The sequence below is a fragment of the Polypterus senegalus genome, chromosome 4 (assembly GCF_016835505.1).
Source record: "Polypterus senegalus isolate Bchr_013 chromosome 4, ASM1683550v1, whole genome shotgun sequence".
Lineage (NCBI taxonomy): Eukaryota > Metazoa > Chordata > Cladistia > Polypteriformes > Polypteridae > Polypterus > Polypterus senegalus.
In genome coordinates, this window is record NC_053157.1 from 16255331 (window position 1) to 16273681 (window position 18351).

Genomic DNA, 18351 nt, shown 5'->3' on the forward strand with positions numbered 1-18351 from the left:
AAGCACTTTGCTCCAAAATGAATCTGGCTTGTCTAAATGAACATTTGCATACAACAAGCAATTCTGTTTGTGGTGTGAGTGCAGAAAGGGCTTCTTTCTCATCACCCTGCCATACAGATGTAATTTGTGCATATTGCGCTGAATTGTAAAACGATGTACAGATACACCATCTGCAGCGAGATGTTCTTGCAGGTCTTTGGAGGTGATCTGTGGTTGTCTGTAACCATTCTCACAATCCTGCCCATATGCCGCTCCTGTATTTTTCTTGGCCTGTCAGACCTGTTGGGTTTAACAGCAACTGTGCCTGTGGCCTTCCATTTCCTGATTCCATTCCTTACACTTGATACTGACAGTTTAAACCTCTGAGATCGCTTTTTGTAGCCTTCCCCTAAACCATAAGACTAAACAATCTTTATTTTCAGATCTTTCGAGAGTTATTTGAGAATCCCATGCTATCTGTCACTCTTCAGAGGAGAGTCAAAGGGAAGGAAGCACAACTTGTAATTGACCACCTTAAATACCTTTTCTCGTGATTGGACACACCTGTCTATGAAGTTCAAGGCTTAACGAGCTAATCCAACCGATTTGGTGTTGCAAGTAATCAGCATTGATCAGTGACAGGCATTCAACTGAGCAAAATTACAAGGAGACCCACATTTGTGCACAGCCAGTTTTTCACATTTGATTTAATTTCATACAACTAAATACTGCTTCACTAAAAATCTTTGTTCAGAAAACACCCCAGTACTCGGATGTTCCTAGGAAATGAAAGACATACCACTGTTATCTTTTTTGTTTAAAGTAGAGTCAATTATTATGCAGGCTGAGAGGGGTTCCCAAACTTTTTCATATGATTCTATCTATTTGTCTATCTAGTGCCTTTCACATCTATATTTATACAGGGCCTCTGGTATCTATTTATAAATATATACTGTATATAGAAATCTTATAGTGCCTTTCATATCTATCTACTGAACTATTAATTTTAGGAGTGCTTTTCATATATTATTATTATTTATGTATCTGACTATCTATTAATTTTATAGTGCCTTTCACATCTATCTATTTAGTAAAATAGTGCTTTTCATATTTATCTAGTATATAGTGCCTTTCAACATCTGTCTCTCTATCTAGTTATGTAGTGCCATTCATTTCTATGTATCTGATAAGTGCCTATCTATATCTATCTGTCTGTCTGTCATGTTTATTCTTTTTCTTATTAGACGAGTAAAACTTGAATTTGCATATTATAAACTAATAAATCAATTAGAAATATTTTTGGAGAAATTAGGTATAAATTATGTTTTATGTATTAGAGAAATGAATTCCTAGTAGTATAATGTGACTAGAAAAACCCCAGCATTTTAACTGGGGTTATATATATAAATATATATATATAATAGACTGGACACAGAGGACGCTGACTGTCAACACATGCCAGCTGTGACCCGCTGTGGATTACACAAGAAGAACGCTGTGTCTGTTGTGTGTCTGTGTGTGTTTAAGTGGAAAAATTTGCTTTCAACGTGAAGTCAAATTCTCAGAAAATCCTTGCTCAACGTATTATGCTGTTGCCCCTTGCTGCTGCAGTTTGTTTAAGAGGCTTCATGAATTGGAAAACAAAAGTTAATGTCTTTGCGATGTTCTCAAACTTACAATGTGTTGTGTACCTTGTGTGTGAATGTGCACTAGTGATTTCAAGTGATTCATCCCCGGCCCTTTACATTCTGCCACCAACCACTTCCTACAGACACAAATGCTGCCATCTCACAACCTCAGCAACAAGGAAGAAATGTAAGAGAAGCCAGAATCCCATTTGTTTGCCAGAGTTAATGGTGGGGTTAATTCTAAAGGGCAAATGGATGAACTCCATTATTTGTGTGTTTCAATCATGCTAGCATGAACAATTGATGGTTCTCACTTTGTGTATTTATTTATTTGAGATATCTACATGACAAGAGGATGGCACATGAAGATGTTAAAAGTTTTTTTTTTGATCAACCTGTTTTCCCTTGAGGCGGTTAGGTGGGCAGAGTCTAAAGATAGCACTGTGATTGGATATAATTGAAAGTGGACGTTCTTATAAAGGGACTACCGCGCGACAGCAGCTAAAGGGGATTCTAAATACTTCAAAGAAAGAAAGAAAGAAAAACGAGTACCGAGGAAATATGAGTGGTTGTCCGTACACTGGAAGTAGTTACTCGTAGGTGTCATCGTCCTTGTCGCTAGTGGAGATCGCTCTCGGAGTCAGGAATGCAAAGTTTATCACTGGTTTTAATTATTTTTTTTATTTTATTTATTTTTACACAGATTGACTTTTAACATTAAGTCAAAAGAAAACGAAGACCAGTCTCAAGAGGGAACTAACAAAGCATCCAAGGGAGGTTTGCTGTATGGGGAATATCTGCAAGTAAGTTGCTTTATCTGCTGTGCGGTTTTGTTCGCATCTCCCGCGGTGGTTGAGGAGTTATATAGAAAGAGGAACTGGTCAAAAACACAGGTGTCAAAATGCAGTGAACTAGTTATGGATTATGTTTAAAAACATAAGAACTCAAATATATTGTGATGGACGAACTGACATCCCAGTTGGCTCTGCGGCGCTGTAGCCTACCTAAAATGTGACTTGTTACATTTTCTTTTCTTTAATGTTGGGTTTCAAACAGTTGTGTTAAATGTTGATTTATAGATTTTGGCAATCGAAGTGTTTTATTGAAGTTTAAAGGGGTTTGGTTGAGTTTGCCCACCACTACTAAATAATGCTGCCTGGTGTACAAGTCTCGGGATCGGGAGCAACGAATGGTGTAACTTGAATATTGCCGTTTGTAGTGATTGTATTATATTCTTAAGAAAACAGTAAAAATTGTTTTCTTGATAAATCGAGTGTATCTATGTGTCCCAATATCAATTTTGTGATGACCGACTTTGTATAGTGTATTTAATAGTAAAGTTCTTGCGGAAAGCGATACAAAGCAAACGAGTGGGCAAATAAATCGCGCGTTCGTTTGTTTTTTTTTTTTTATTTTGTTGGGTCCTTCCACCGACAACTCCATCTAGTTCTGTTCCCGGTGGTCTGTCCATGTGATTTAAACACGGTTTATTTAAGGGTTAACAAACACTATGTCTTGGCTGTAGAAGAATTCCCACAGATAGCTCAGACAGCCTGATATTCATTGAAAAAAGAAAAAAAAAACATCTGAGCCGATAAAGCTAAGGATACCGGAGCTCCTAATTAGTGGGAAATACGCTGCCATTTAGAGAATCCAAACCAGTCTTAAAACTCCTGGCACTTTATGGTTCTTTAGTAACTAAATAAGTAAGTATGTAAGTAAATAAATTTTATTTATAAAGCGCCTTTCGCAGACAAGAGGTCACAAAGCTCTGTACAATAAAAGAAACTATTGCTTGACAAAAGGGCGGCACGGTGGCGCAGTGGTAGCTCTGCTGCCTCGCAGTTAGGAGACCTGGATTCGCCCTGCGTGGAGTTTGCATGTTCTCCTCGTGTTTACGTGGGTTTCCTCCCACAGTCCAAAGACATGCAGGCGATCCTAAATTGTTCCGTGTGTGTGTTTGTGTGTGTGTCTGGCGCCCTGCCCGGGATTTGATCCTTCCTTGCGTCCTGTGTTGGCTGGGATTTGCTCCAGCAGACGCCCTTTGACCCTGTGTTAGGATATAGTGGGCTGGACAATGACTGACTGCTTGACAAAACACCATTTTATTCTTTGCATATGGAATTGGTCCTTTGTGGTTTAAAAAAAAAAAAGTCCTAATATATGTATACAAAACTGAAATCTTCCAAGTATAATAGGTACCTATAGCAGGATACTAGTAAATTAAGACAATCTTGGATTTATCTTGTGGTACTGAATTCAGCAAGAGTCTTTTTAAAATCATGAGCCACTTGTATTTCACAAATCTGTTCTCATCCATTCATGGTTATTCACTGTAAGGAGCCTATTATGGATCTAAATAAATAAAACGGTCTTTCCGGAGCCTTCATGTGGATGGGTTGTTTGGAACCAAAAGCGATTCCTTATTTTTAAGAACGCAGCTTAGGTCCTCAGTTTGTTATGAGTGAGTTTAATGCTATTTTTATTTTTGTTAAATGTACATTTTCAAAAATAAATATATAAGCACTTTATAAGTTCAAACGCACAAGGGGGTCATCTGTCTTTCTTCTTTTATTGATTTATTTCTCAGTCATTATCCAACCCGCTATATCCTAACACAGGGTCACGGGGGTCTGCTGGAGCCAATCCCAGCCAATTTAGGGCGGAAGGCAGGAAACAAACCACGGGCAGAGCGCCAGCCCACCGCATGGCACACGCTAGGGACAATTTAGGACCGCCAATGCAAGCCTCTCAGTAAGTAATTAAAGCAGGGTTCACATCCCACATCCTCTGTACATGATGTTTGCATGCTCTCCCCATGTCTTGGTGGGTTTCCTCCCACAGGCAAGCAGGTGAGGTGGATTTGCGATACTAAATTGGCCATGTGTATGTTTGGTGTGTGTTTGCCCTGAGGTGGACTGGCGCCCTGTCCTGGGTTTACTCCTGCGACACCCTAAGCTAACTGGAACTGGCAACAGCACCCCTCCCCGCGACTTTCTTCAGCACTAAGTGAGTCAGAACATGACATGACTAATTTTAACTCCACTTAAAAATGGTGCAAAAAAATTGACTATACCTACCTTTTATCGAAACTTCTGAAATCCCAGCCCAACGGCCAAATAATTTTGACCGGTCACTTTACCGTTGTTGGCATTCCTTGTAGTTTGTGTATTTACAAAGCGCTGCCCGATCTGAATTTTACGAGCCTCGATGTTTCGATCAAAATGATTCACACCTGATCAGGACTGGATTAACAATTAAGAAAAATCAGCACGTGTTTAGGGCATCAAGGGAAGGGGGGTACCACAGACAATTCCCATTGCCGGATTTACCTGGGACCATATGGTACAAAACTGCAAATGGTGCAGCTGAATCCCGTTCCCCAAAAAGGGGTTCTCACATTAAATGAATAGCAAAATACATACGGTATCCATCCATCCATTATCCAACCCGCTATATCCTAACTACAGGGTCACGAGGGTCTGCTGGAGCCAATCCCAGACAATTTAGAATCGCTTGCACCTAACCTGCATGTCTTTGGACTGTGGGAGGAAACCCACGCAGACACGGGGAGTACATGCAAACTCCACGCAGGGAGGACCCGGGTCTCCTAACTGCGAGGCAGCAGCGTTATCCACTGTGCCACAAACATGCGGTATATGTAGAATAATAAAATATAATAGAGGCGGCCTGGATGACTTAGCGCTACTACGTATAGAAGCAGGCATGTTACATAAGATTTGATTTCAGGATCTGATCGAAGGCTTTGAAATTAGGACAGTAACATAAATCCTTTTAAATACAGTCTAAATAAAGTGGAAGTATACAAAAATAAATATTTTCCATCTTACTGTACATTTTGTTTCATTTCGAAAGTTTATTTTACATGGTATTTTGGTATTTGGTACACTGTATTAATCTCCTAGGAGAAATTGTCTTTTCGCATGAACTTTGGACGTCGTTGTTTATATTTTAAATTAGATATATATGTGGGGGGAGGGGTGGGCACCAAAGAGCTTTGAAGCGTTTAGGGTCTTTAAAGATGTTAATCCGTCCCTGCGCCTGACGCATGCGTAATGTGTCCTCCATTATTCGGTCACCAAAATGCCAAAATCGCACCTTTGGATGTCCTGCATTCCAGCCGCTAATACTTTTAGGCGTATTTTAAGGGGGGTGGGTTGAGGTTTTCCCCCAACCCAACAGATGCAGTATGTTATTAAAATAAATCTGCAATAAAGGGTTGTTTATTATTTCCTCCAAAGATTTTTTTTCTTTTAACGTTCCAACAAATATAAATATATTAATATTCAACGAATAAGATAATTTAACGTCACATACCTTTAAATACACACATTTCCTGGATTAGTTCGCTGTTTCATATTTAGCTTGAGTGAGGTCACTTCGATATTTATATTTTTTACGCCATATCTTCCTCTTTTACAGGTCACGTAACGCTGCTGTCAGCAAAACAAACTCACATGTACAGCAAATGAAATGAGCGCAAAGTCGCGCGCACGTGTCCGCGCTCTTTGATTAGGTTAATCAAAAACTGAAACTGCTCCAACTTTCTATCAGATTTATAAACCAGTTAATCCACAGCAGGGGCTCAAGGAAGTTGGGGCTTAACCCAGCAAGCAGCGGGCGCAATCTTTTTGTCATTTCAATATCGATCTATTGGTGAAATCTTTAACTAGTTTTCATATAAAAATTTCATTTCTTAATTAGCATGGAATAATTGATCAATTAATAAAACTGATTATTGATTCATGTATTGTCACCGGAAGTGAGTAAGTGTGCAAAATGTCAAGTCATTTGGACAATAGGAAGTGGGTTAAATATCGATTACAAGATTTCTACCAGGCAACAAGCAGGTGAAGTTAAAAGAAGCGTGGTAATAATAATAAAAAGACGAGGAGAAGAAGCATTAAAAAAAGAATGAAGGGGCATCATCGTAATACCTCATTCATGAATAAACTACTGTTACTGTACGTGAAGATGTTTTGGAACTAAAGCCATATTCAAGTTCAAGCAGTTCTTCATCTTCAAGCAATGAAATGTATGACGACAAACATTCCGGCTGTTAACCTAACAGATAGCAGTCTTTGGCCAAGCAAAATTAACGATGACACACGGATATGTGCGCCAACATTCAGTTCAAAATACCGTAAGACATCTGTGAAATTTCCTCACAATTGCTATTATTAGTGTTGGTAGCAGTGAGAGAAGTTTCTCCAAGCTGAAACTTGTAAAAAAATATTTAAGATCTTCAATGGGTACTTTGCGTTTAAGAAACTTTGACATACTTTCTATAGAGCAGCAAAGATAAACGAAATCGACTTCGATAATGTATCGACGATTTGGCCAAAATAAAAGAAAGCAAAGTAGTATTGTATATTTTTTTTTTTGAACAGGTGTACATTGAAATTAAATTGTAATTGTTATTAATCATTTCAAGGCAATCACATTTTTCAGTTTTAATTTTTTTTTTGTATGATCTGTATTATGTTTTATTTTGTAAGTTGCGGCAACCTCAAAGACCTCCCGGGGTGACAAAAACTCTGACTACGCCACTGTGTGACTTGTGCTGTGATGTAAAAATATGCGCGTACGGCAGAAACAGTAAATATTTTTTATGGTTCGTTTGCCCCGGCCAGCCTCAATGTCAAACTCCGCCTATCAGTAGCACCATCCCTTCATCCACACACGCACCAATTCTTTTTCCCAAAGCCTAATCCGAGCATCTGCCACAAAGCAAGGCGTCTCACCTGCTATAACGGAAGTTGGAAACTTTAGTGCCGCTTGTTTTGGGGGTAAGTAAATATCAGACACATCGGTGGCCTGGGTAATCCTTCGGCATTTGGCAGCAGAGTGGTTGTAGATTTTCCATTATATAGTATATACTGTGGTGGGCTGGCGCCCTGCCCGAGGTTTGTTTCCTGCCTTGCGCCCTGTGTTGGCTGGGATTGGCTCCAGCAGACTCCCGTGACCCTGTAGTTAGGATATAGCGGGTAGGATAATGGATGGATAGATGAATACTCTGGAGTAGTGCTGGCAGCAAACCCAAGTGTGCTGGCAAATTTCATACCCAACATACATCATGAACAAGAACAATTTATTTCTTGTTTAACCCAAAGTCACGCATGGAATGCATCAATGGGCTACATCACAAAAGCATTCTTTTTTTCTGTTTCAATACAACAGTTAATTATCAGATCCATCCATTATCGAACCTGCTGAATCCTAACTACAGGGTCACAGGAGCCAATCCCAGGGCACAAGGCAGGAAACAAACCCCAGACAGGGCGCCAACACACAGGACAATTTAGAATCACCAATCCACCTAACCTGCATGTCTTTGGACTGTGGGAGGAAACCCATGCAGACACGGGGAGAACATGCAAACTCCATGCAAGGAGGACCCGGGAAGTGAACCCGGGTCTCCTAACTGCGAGGCAGCATCGCTACCCACTGCGCCACCCTAATTATCAGATTACACATAAAATGCAATCAATAGCCTATACTCAGTGCCAAATTGGGGTCCCAAGCAGAATCTACTTGGAGCCCCCACCACCCTCACCCTTCCCTGAATCCACTACATTACTATTTCTTGTAATAACTTTAATTTGAACAATACATATATAAATAAAGGAGCATGCATCACAAACTTAATTATAACTTTTAGCGTCTAACACAAATACTTTTGTTTTTAAAACTTGAAAGTGGATATTTAGGGGTTTCTTCAGTTCTCTCCATTGCTTATCACAACAGCACACATCTACATTTTCTGAAGGCAAAGTCCCCTATGAGGTCATCTCACGACGGCCTCTGTGCAGGTCTGCGCTGATGCTGATGATACAAGCTCCCATGGATGACCTCAAGTATACAGTATTTTGTGATTAGCTCAAGTTTGGTAACTGGGAGGGTTGCCACAATGTGGTGGGCAACACACAGATGTATTGGTCTACAGTGTTGGCAAAAAGTTTTGGCAGTGACACAAATGTTGTGCTTTGCAAAATTTGCAGTTTCAGATTTTGTGGTGGCAATTCACATCATTTTTAGACTGTTGTGCAGAGCAAGCAGATGTACATTAATTCATTGCAAAGAGCTTTATTAGTATAAAAAGTTAACTTTATCACAAACAACAAAAAAAAACATTTTCACATATTTAGATCTGTAACATAGGAAATAGATGATAACAGACTTGTGAAATACCAGTTAGTTTATGGTTTTAGAAGGACTCTCACTTCATCTAAGATCAGATATTCCTGATCTGTTAATATTGATCTATATATATATATATATATATATCCATTATATCCTAAAACAGGGTCACGAGGGTCTGCTGGAGCCAGTCCCAGCCACCACAGGGTGGAAGGCAAGAACAAATCCTGGGCAGGGCACCAGCCCACTGCAAGGCACACACGAGCCAATTTAGGATCGCCAATGCACCTAACCTGCATGTCTTTGGAAACCCACGCAGAGAACATGCAAACTCCACGCAGGGAGGACCCGGGAAGCGAACCCAGGTCTTCTTATTGCGAGGCAGCAGCACTACCACTGCACCACCGTGCTGCCCTGTAGCTTACTATACATCAAAGATTTCTGTTTTTCCACATATTAGGAACCCTTCCAAATCCCAAAGAATCAGTTGCATATGTAAAGAACTCTTCCCAGATTTCAATGGCTCTTTGTCAAGCAATGGGTCTGCAAAGAACCTCACCCCCGAGTAAGATGCCATTAAGAGTCTGTGTAACTCTAAAGAGCTAGAACAACTGGCTGGCAGACAATCCTTATGGATCTCCTGGCTATTACTCAACACATGGTGAAATGTAACAAGTAGTAGAATGTAAATCAAAATGGAACCAGTACAAGTTGAAAGGGGAGATTTAGGACTTGAGCATTTTTAACAACTAATGTGCTGATCTCATTCTTTGAAGTTAACCTCTACATGTGTCCATCTTTGAATTAAGCTGGACAAGATCATCAATGCCCAAGTACTTCAAAGTGAGGCAAAGGGGAACAAGATCCATGATGAGCACCTCTTCATCGTCACTCATCAAGGTAAGGGGACTTTTTCCGCCGTTTGCTAATTAAAACCCCTGCATTATTAATGGCAGAGCCTCACAAAATCAAGGGTGTAGGAGTGTATAGGAAACAGACAGACAAATGGCCATTCTGTTTTATATATCAAAATAGATGATTTAGATAGGAATATAAGTAACAAGCTGGTTACGTTTGCAGATGATACCAAGATAGGTAGATTAGCAGATAATTTGGAATCCGTTATATCATTACAGAAGGACTTGGATAGCAGACAGGCTTGGGCAGATTTGTGGCAGATGAAATTTAATGTCAGTAAATGTAAAGTATTACACATAGGAAGTAAAAATGTGAGGTTTGAAGACACAATGATAGGTCTGAAAATCGAGAGCACACCTTATGAGAAGGATTTAGGAGTCATAGTGGACTCTAAGCTATCGAATTCCCATCAGTGTTCAGAAGCCATTAAGAAGGCTAACAGGTTATATAGCGCCTTGACGTGTGGAGTACAAGTCACACGAGGTTCTGCTCAAGCTTTATAACGCACTGGTGAGGCCTCACCTGGAGTCCTGTGTGCAGTTTTGGTCTTCAGGCTACAAAAAGGACATAGCAGCACAAGAAAAGGTCCAGAGAAGAGCGACTAGGCTGATTCAGGGCTACAGGGGATGGGTTATGAGGAAAGATTAAAAGAGCTGAGCCTTTACAGCTTAAGGAAAAGAAGATTTAAGAGGAGACCTGAATGTCTGAAGTGTTTAAATTTATGAAGGTAATTAGTCCAGTTGATCGAGACTCTTATTTTAAAATTAGTTCGTCAAGAACACAGTTGGAAAATTGTTAAGGGGAAATTTCACGCAAACATTAGGACATTTCTCTTTACACAAAGAACGATAGACACTTGGAATAAGCGACCAAGTAGTGTGGTAGACATTAAGACATTAGGGACTTTCAAAGCTTGACTTGATGTTATTTTGGAAGAAATAAATGGATAGGACTGGCGAGCTTTGTTGGGCTGAATGGCCTGTTCTCATCTAGAGTGTTCTAATGAGGGGCAGCACAATGGCGGTTACTTTACTTTCAGTTACTTTAATTCCACACAAAGCCATTCATTTAATTTACTTCGCTTATACTATTTTTTTTCTAAACACAAAGTTACCTGCATCAACCTAAAAATAATGTTTCATTTAAAAATTCTTAAAGTAATTGTATGGAACCACTGTCCAGAATTCAATGAGGTTTATTAGATAAATCCTTTTTTTTAAGGTCTCTCCATGTCTGCGTGAGTTTCCTCCTGGTACTCTGGTTTCCTCCCACAGTCCAGAGACATGCAGGTTAGGTGCATTGGTGATCCTGAATTGTCCCTAATGTGTGCTTGGTTTGGGTGTGTGTGTGCCCTGCGGTGGGCTGGCACCCTGCCCGGGGATTTGTTCCTGCCTTGCACCCTGTGTTGGCTGGGATTGGCTCCAGCAGACCCTTGTGACCCTGTGTTAGGATGTAGCAGGTTGGACAATGACTGACTGACTGACTGACTGTTTTTTGAGTGGGTAGCGCTGCTGCCTTGCAGTAAGGAGACAAGGGTTCACATCCTGGGTTGTTACTGCACGAAGTTTGCATGTTCTCCCCGTGTCTGTGTGGGTTTCCTTCCATTGCTCCAGTTTCATCTTACTGTCCAAAGAACATCATGTGATGTCCATGTGATGGACTGGCACCCTGTCCAGGGTTTGTTCCTGCCTTGAACTCAATGCTGCAGCTTCTCACGCACCACTAGTCTGGTTTAAGCGGGTTATAAAATTATATGGGATATATAGCTTGAAGGGAAAAAAATGGCTAATTTATCCTTTTAAAATGACATCTATAATACAAGAAAGTGAAAGGGTCTGAATACGTACTGAATCCACTGTAATAAAAATTAAATAGAAATACACAATACAGACAAAGAAATGATGAATGAGTTCTTAAGTGTGGAATAAATTACTTTTAATTAAACTCATCTAATGGTTATTAGATTTGATTTGTTGCTATGGTCAGATGGCCAGAGAGAAGAAGAAAATCAAAAAATAAACTTCTAGTGGTTCCAAGGCCAAAAGACCTCCTAACCATCCTACGAAAAAGAGCAAACTAAAAAGACAATGGCAAAGGAAATGTCAGTCAATCATTAATCGTCCAACCCGCTATATCCTAACGGGGTCTGCCGGAGCCAATCCCAGCCAGTACAGGGTGCAAGGCAGGAAACAAACCTCGGGCAGGGCGCCAGTCCACCACAGAGCACACACACACACACACACACACACACAAAACCCACACACCAAGGACAATTTAGGAGCGCCAAAGCACCTAACCTACATGTCTGTGAACTGTAGGAGGAAACCCACGGAGACACGGGGAGAACATGCAAAATCCTTACTGCTGAGGCAGCAGCGCTACCCACTGCGCCTCCATGCCGACCAAATTTGTGAATTGTCATGTGAATTTCCCCTTAGGATTAATAAAGTATCTATCTATCTATCTATCTATCTATCTATCTATCTATCTATCTGTCTGTCTGTCTGTCTGTCTGTCTGTCTGTCTGTCTGTAAGATTCATTATTTATTTAGATCTACAGTATAACAGGCTTCTACAGGAAATAACCATCACTAGATGGCAACAGATTTTTGAAATGCTAGGAGCTTGTGATTGTAAAAGGACGCTGGCTGTTTGCAATACCACAGGCCAAATCCAAGTTTTCTTAATCTGTTAGAGTGAGATTTAAGTTTTTATCTTTTGGTCTATATATTAGGAAGTTTACCAAAGCATAAAGAACCCAATTCATATGTTAAAAACCCCACCCAGATTGAAATGGTGTTTGGTCAAGTAATAGGAACCACACCACCCTGTAAAGAACCATAAAGTGCCATTAAAGCCAGGATTTTTAAGAGTCAGTCATTTTCCAACCTGCTATATCCTAACACAGGGTCATGAGGGTCTGCTGGAGCCAATGCCAGCCAGCACAGGGCACGAGGCAGGAACAAATCCTGGGCAGGGTGCCAGCCCACCGCAGGGCACACACACACACACTAGGGACAATTTAGGTTCACCAATGCACCTAACCTGCATGTCTTTGGACTATGGGAGGAAACCCACGCAGACACGGGGAGAACATGCAAACTCCACACAGGAAGGATCCAGGAAGAGAACCCGGGTCTCCTTACTGTGAGGCAGCAGCGCTACCACTGTGCCACCGTGCTGCCCGATTTTTAAGAGTGGAGACACCTAAAAAAATTTCAGAGTCAAATTAAAATTGTTCTTCTGAGAAAAAATGTAATCCATTGTCATAGCTGTGTACTTCCCAGCTTCCCAAAATCCAGCTGCTACTGAATTGACAAAGTAGGATCCAGCATGAGTTAAATGCGTAGCAAAAGAAATTTCTCAGTCCAATAAAGCAAGTTTTTAAAAGATTTAGTGAAAATTCAAAGCAAAACAGTTCATGCTGAAATAGAGAAAAAAGTAATTACACCTGCAGGATAAAAGCCACACACTTAAATTTTCTTGTTAAACTGCAGTTACTTTCTATACTTAAAGGCTGTGTTATTTCTCTGTGGCAAACTTACTTAGGCTTTACTTAATACATTTAGTATGTTTTATATGTATGGCGTATTCAGTATGGCCAATACAATATGTTACAGCAGTGCTTCCCAAACTCGATCCTGGGGGACCCCCTGTGGCTGCAGGTTTTTATTCCAGCCAACTTCTGTTGTTCTTTGGACTCTTAGCCTAATTAAGTAAGTCGTTATTTCCCAGTTTCTGTGTTTTGGGGTCAATGTAGAAATTACAAACTAAGTTTGGTAGATTTTTATTAAAATGTAATAAGCAAGTTATATAGGGAATATGTAGTTTTTTAAGTCGTTAACAGTATTTTTAAGCTAATTTTCATTCTGCTTTTCCAGGTGTTCAGGTTATTTCATTTATTATTTACTAATTAGCGGGTCTGACACTGAAGTGGTTGCTACTTTCATCATCCTGGGTGTCTGCTGTGCCGGTTGTTAATTGTCACCGTTAGAAGGGAGCAAACTACACAGGAAAAGATTTCTGAATGCAGAATAAGAGAAGAGTAAAAGAGATGAGCTAATTAAATGAGATCAGTTGTTATCGATTATTATCACCGATTGTGAATCTGGTTGGAACAAAAACCTGCATCCACAGGGGGTCCCCAGGATCGAGTTTGGGAACCACTGTGTTAGAGTATGCAATACAAAAACTGTTTGCCCTCCATGACTTACCAACTGCAAGGCATATCATAAACTGGGACTAATCTGTAGTCAGAGGGACAAGAAATAATGAGAATATTCCATTTTAATTCAGCTTGAGGGGGTTTTAATAGAGTCTCCCATGGACGGCATTAATATATAAGCAAACATTTTAACATAACTAAGAAAACACTTCTATCAGTTTAACATGACCATAATTGTATAACAAATGGTTCTTCTAATTGTAACAATTTATGGGGTGGAGTGGTGGCTCTGAGGCTAAGGATCTGTGCTGTTATCCTGAAGGTTGCTGTTTCGAATCCCTGTCACTGCCAAAGGAGATCCTTGAGCAAGGCCCTTAACCTGCAATTGGCTGACCCTGCGCTCTGACCCCAAGGGGTATGCAAAAACTAACAAATTCCTAATACAAGAAACTGGATAAGGTGAAATAAAGAACAAAAAAAACATGACTAATACAAGTGATAAATGTGCCAATTGAACATAGTCATTTGTAGAACTTAGTGAAAAACAATGAGAAATGCTATTCTGCTGTGACCGAGTGGGGTGTGGCTTTGAGGGCCTTCATTGTCATGTGGGAGATGAAAACGCTGTGATTGGTGACACTAAGTGAGTGTGGGCGTGTCATGTGACAGACTTGCACTCTGTCCATGACTTTATCCTGCATTGTGTCCAATTCTTCTAGGATGGACTCCTCCTCGCCGTGAATCTCACTTGAATTAAGGTTTGAAAATCATACATGCTCTAAATTTATATATATATTTGTGTTTCAGCTTATGAACTGTGGTTTAAGCAGATTCTCTGGGAACTTGATTCTGTGAGAGAAATATTCTCAAATGATCATGTAAGTATATCTGCTGTATTTTTAGTAATACCTTTATTATTACTTTCAAGGCTGCAGATTTTAAGGGACTTGGGATGAGTTTATGACCTGGCCCGCCATCCACGTGGTGTTTACATGTTCTATCTATGTATGGATGTTCTGGTTTGCTGTCCCACTTCGAAGACTGGCAGCTTGCTGCCTCTAAGTCTCCGTGTCCTCCAGTAGTTTGGCATTCCATCCGAAGTCAATTCCTACATTATGTCACCTGGTGCTGCAATAAGATGCGGCTTCTCATAACAGTGAACTGAAAAAAAGGATAAATTATTACAGTTCTGTGAGGTCAATCAAGGGATCTTAATCTGGATCTGTGTGAGTCAGCATGGGAGCATTTCACATGATCCATTCTAGGACTGAATCTTGTGTGCAAATTACAGGTGGAGTACAATACAATACAGTTTATTTTTGTATAGCCCAAAATCACACAAGAAGTGCCGCAATGGGCTTTAACAGGCCCTGCTACTTGACAGCCCCCCAGCCTTGACTCTCTAAGAAAAGGGTGCCCAATGCGTCGATCACGATCAACCGGTAGATCGCAAAGGTAGTGCAGGTAGATCACGTTGCATTAAAAAAAAATGATTTTTAAACATTAGTCTTATCATATACAGTATCTTCCCTATGGCATTTGCCACTTGATTGACATACAGGCCAGTCTGAGATCTCATCTCAGGGATTTAAAAAAAAATGTTTGGGGAGGTTATGGGCTGGATGTGGAATTGGAAGATGATTTTTTTCTCACAATGTCACAATCGAAGTGCATTTGTCTGATCTTTTCAAAGAAGGAAAATGTGGAAAGGCACTTTCGAACTGTTCATAAAAACTATGAAACTGACGTCCTTCCAAACAGCGATCTGAGAAAGAGAAAGGAGAGGGAATTAAAATCGCAGTTAATCAGACAGCCGTCATTTTTCACTCAGCTTAATTCAAAAGCTCCCAGACTGCATTATTCAGCTCTACTTGTTTATGCGATTCAGCCTTTTCCCACATGAAGATTATTAAATCCAAATACTGTAGTGACCATAAATGTATTGAATTGTTATTGTGCCATAAAGGTTATTCAGTTATGCAAGGTACAACAACATACATTTTATTATATATATATATACTCAGCAAAAAAAAGAAACGTCCTCTAACTTTCAACTGTTTTTACTTTCAGTAAACTTAATGTGTAAATATTTGTATGAACACTAAAAGAGTCAACACCATAAGACATAAACTAAAAATGTTTCACAATGTGTCCCTGAATGAAGGGAGGCTCAAAATCCAAAGTACCAGTCAGTATCTGGTGTGGCCACCAGCTGCTTGAAGTACTGCAGTGCATCTCCTCCTCATGGACTGGACCAGATTTGTCAGTTCTTGCTGTGAGATGTTACCCCACTCTTCCACCAAGGCACCTGCAAGTTTCTGGACATTTCTGGGGGGAATGGCCCTAGCCATCGATCCAAATCGATCCCGCTCCAGGGTACAGGCCTCGGTGTAACGCTCATTCCTTCGACGATAAACACGAATCCGTCCATCACCCCTGGTGAGACAAAACCGTGACTCATCAGTGAAGAGCACTTTTTGCCACTCCTGTCTGGTCCAGCGAAGGTGGGTTTGTGCCCATAGGCGGCGTTGTTGCTGGTGATGTCTGGTAAGGACCTGCCTTACAACAGGCCTACAAGCCCTCAGTCCAGCCTCTCTCAGCCTATTGCGGACAGTCTGAGCACTGATGGAGGGATTGTGTGTTCCTGGTGTGACTCGGGCAGTTGTTGTGGCCATCCTGTACCTGTCACGCAGGTGTGATATTCGGATGTACCGATCCTGTGCAGGTGTTGTTACACGTGGTCTTCCACTGCGAGGATGATCAGCTGTCCTTCCTGTCTCCCTGTAGCGCTGTCTTAGGCGTCTCACAGTGCGGACATGGCAATTTATTCAGCAGTCCTCATGCCTCCCTGCAGCATGCCTAATGCACGTTCACGCAGATGAGCAGGGACCCTGGGCATCTTTCTTTGGGTGTTTTTCACAGTCGGTAGACAAGTCTCTTTAGTGTCCTGCGTTTTTAGAACTGTGACCTTAAATGCCTACTTTCTGTAAGCTGTTAAGGTCTTAACGACCATTCCACAGGTGCATGTTAATTAATTGATTATGGTTAATTGAACATGCATGGAAAACATTGTTTAAACCCTTTACAATGAAGATCTGGAAAGTTATTTGGATTTTTAAAACATTATTGTTGAAATACTCCGTCCTAAAAAAGGGACATTTCTTTTTTTGCTGAGTATATATATATAAAGCATTTTTAATGTAGGTAGATCATTTCAACCTGGTCATTTTAAAAGTAGCTTGCAAGCCGAAAAAGTGTGGGCACCCCTGCTCTAAGAAGGACAAGGAAAAACTCCCAATAAAAGACCCCAATAGGGAAAAAATGGAAGAAACCTGGGGAAAGGCAGTTCAAAGATAGACCCCTTTCCAGGTAGGTTGAGCGTGCAGTGGGTGTCAAAAAGAAGGGGGTCAATACAATACAATACACAGAACAGAACAGAACAAATCCTCAATACAGTATACAATGTCAACTGTAGATATAAATGGTGCTAGAAATCAACATCTTAATTAAAGAAAGCAACTTATCCCCTAACGGGACAAATCAGTAATCAGGCAGGAGACAAGCTGTTCATTGTATCTTTTAATTACTCCTTGGTAAAGTGCCTTAGAGGGAGCATTCTGCAGAAACGGTCTGTGACATCATGTCAGAATGATCAGAGAATAAACACAGAAGCTAATTTATTGATAACTGAATTTACATAACAGTGCTGATTAATGCTTACTTATTATACTCTGATTGGTTAAAAGGCATGAGGTGTTTAGCACAGGGCACAACCAGCCTAAATAAAAAGTCTTTTCCCATTATATCCTTGTTCCTCAATATTTCTTAGTTTAGACATTACCCTTGAAATCTCCGTAAATGTGACAACTGTCCAGATTTATTGTTTACAGGACATCTGCTGATCTCTCAATCGTACATTTGTTGTATTACATCAGACCTGCTCCTGGTACATTCTTGTCTTTGTTGTTCACTTGACCTTTGCTTTCCTTTTTTTGCATACCTTTTTTATGGCTGAGCAGGTTTCCGACATGCATGAACTCTTTTTACTTCTAACATGGCAAAACACTATGTGTGATTCCTAAGTCTAATTCTTCTTCAGCTTAACAAGGACACATGAATGAATTAATATTAGAATTAGCATAAAAAGTACAGATTTTAAAATAATTAAAATAGTAATGGTAGCGAAGGACGCCAACAGAAGTGGAAGCCCATTTAAGTATCTTAGTGGAACCGCATCAATGTGAAGTGTGAATGTTCTTCCCAGATCCACGATGGCTTTAATCTGAGGATGATGGGCTTTTCTGCCACAGTCCAAACGCAAGCTGTAAGGCTGATTGGCTAAGTTCAGTTGGCACCTTGTGAACAAGGGTGGGTGTGTTGATTGGTGTGCTCTGAGAATGGTCTGCTGCTTCATCCAGAGCTGTTTCTTCTCCTTGAGACTAAAGATGCTGGTCACCATCATTACCATTATATACGAGGGGGAATCAAGTTAAAGTTAAA

General features: G+C 40.4%; 1 protein-coding gene across 1 annotated transcript in view; it reads left to right on the forward strand.

The window, feature by feature from the left end:
- The first annotated feature begins 2113 nt into the window (after positions 1–2113).
- Positions 2114–18351, forward strand: part of LOC120527163 (tryptophan 2,3-dioxygenase-like) — a 34669-nt gene continuing 18431 nt past the window's right edge. The window contains exons 1-4 of the mRNA XM_039750294.1: positions 2114–2203; positions 2311–2410; positions 9578–9668; positions 14659–14729. Of these exons, the coding sequence (XP_039606228.1) occupies positions 2169–2203; positions 2311–2410; positions 9578–9668; positions 14659–14729 (297 nt within the window). The 5' untranslated portion in view covers positions 2114–2168. The remainder of the gene's footprint in view (positions 2204–2310; positions 2411–9577; positions 9669–14658; positions 14730–18351) is intronic.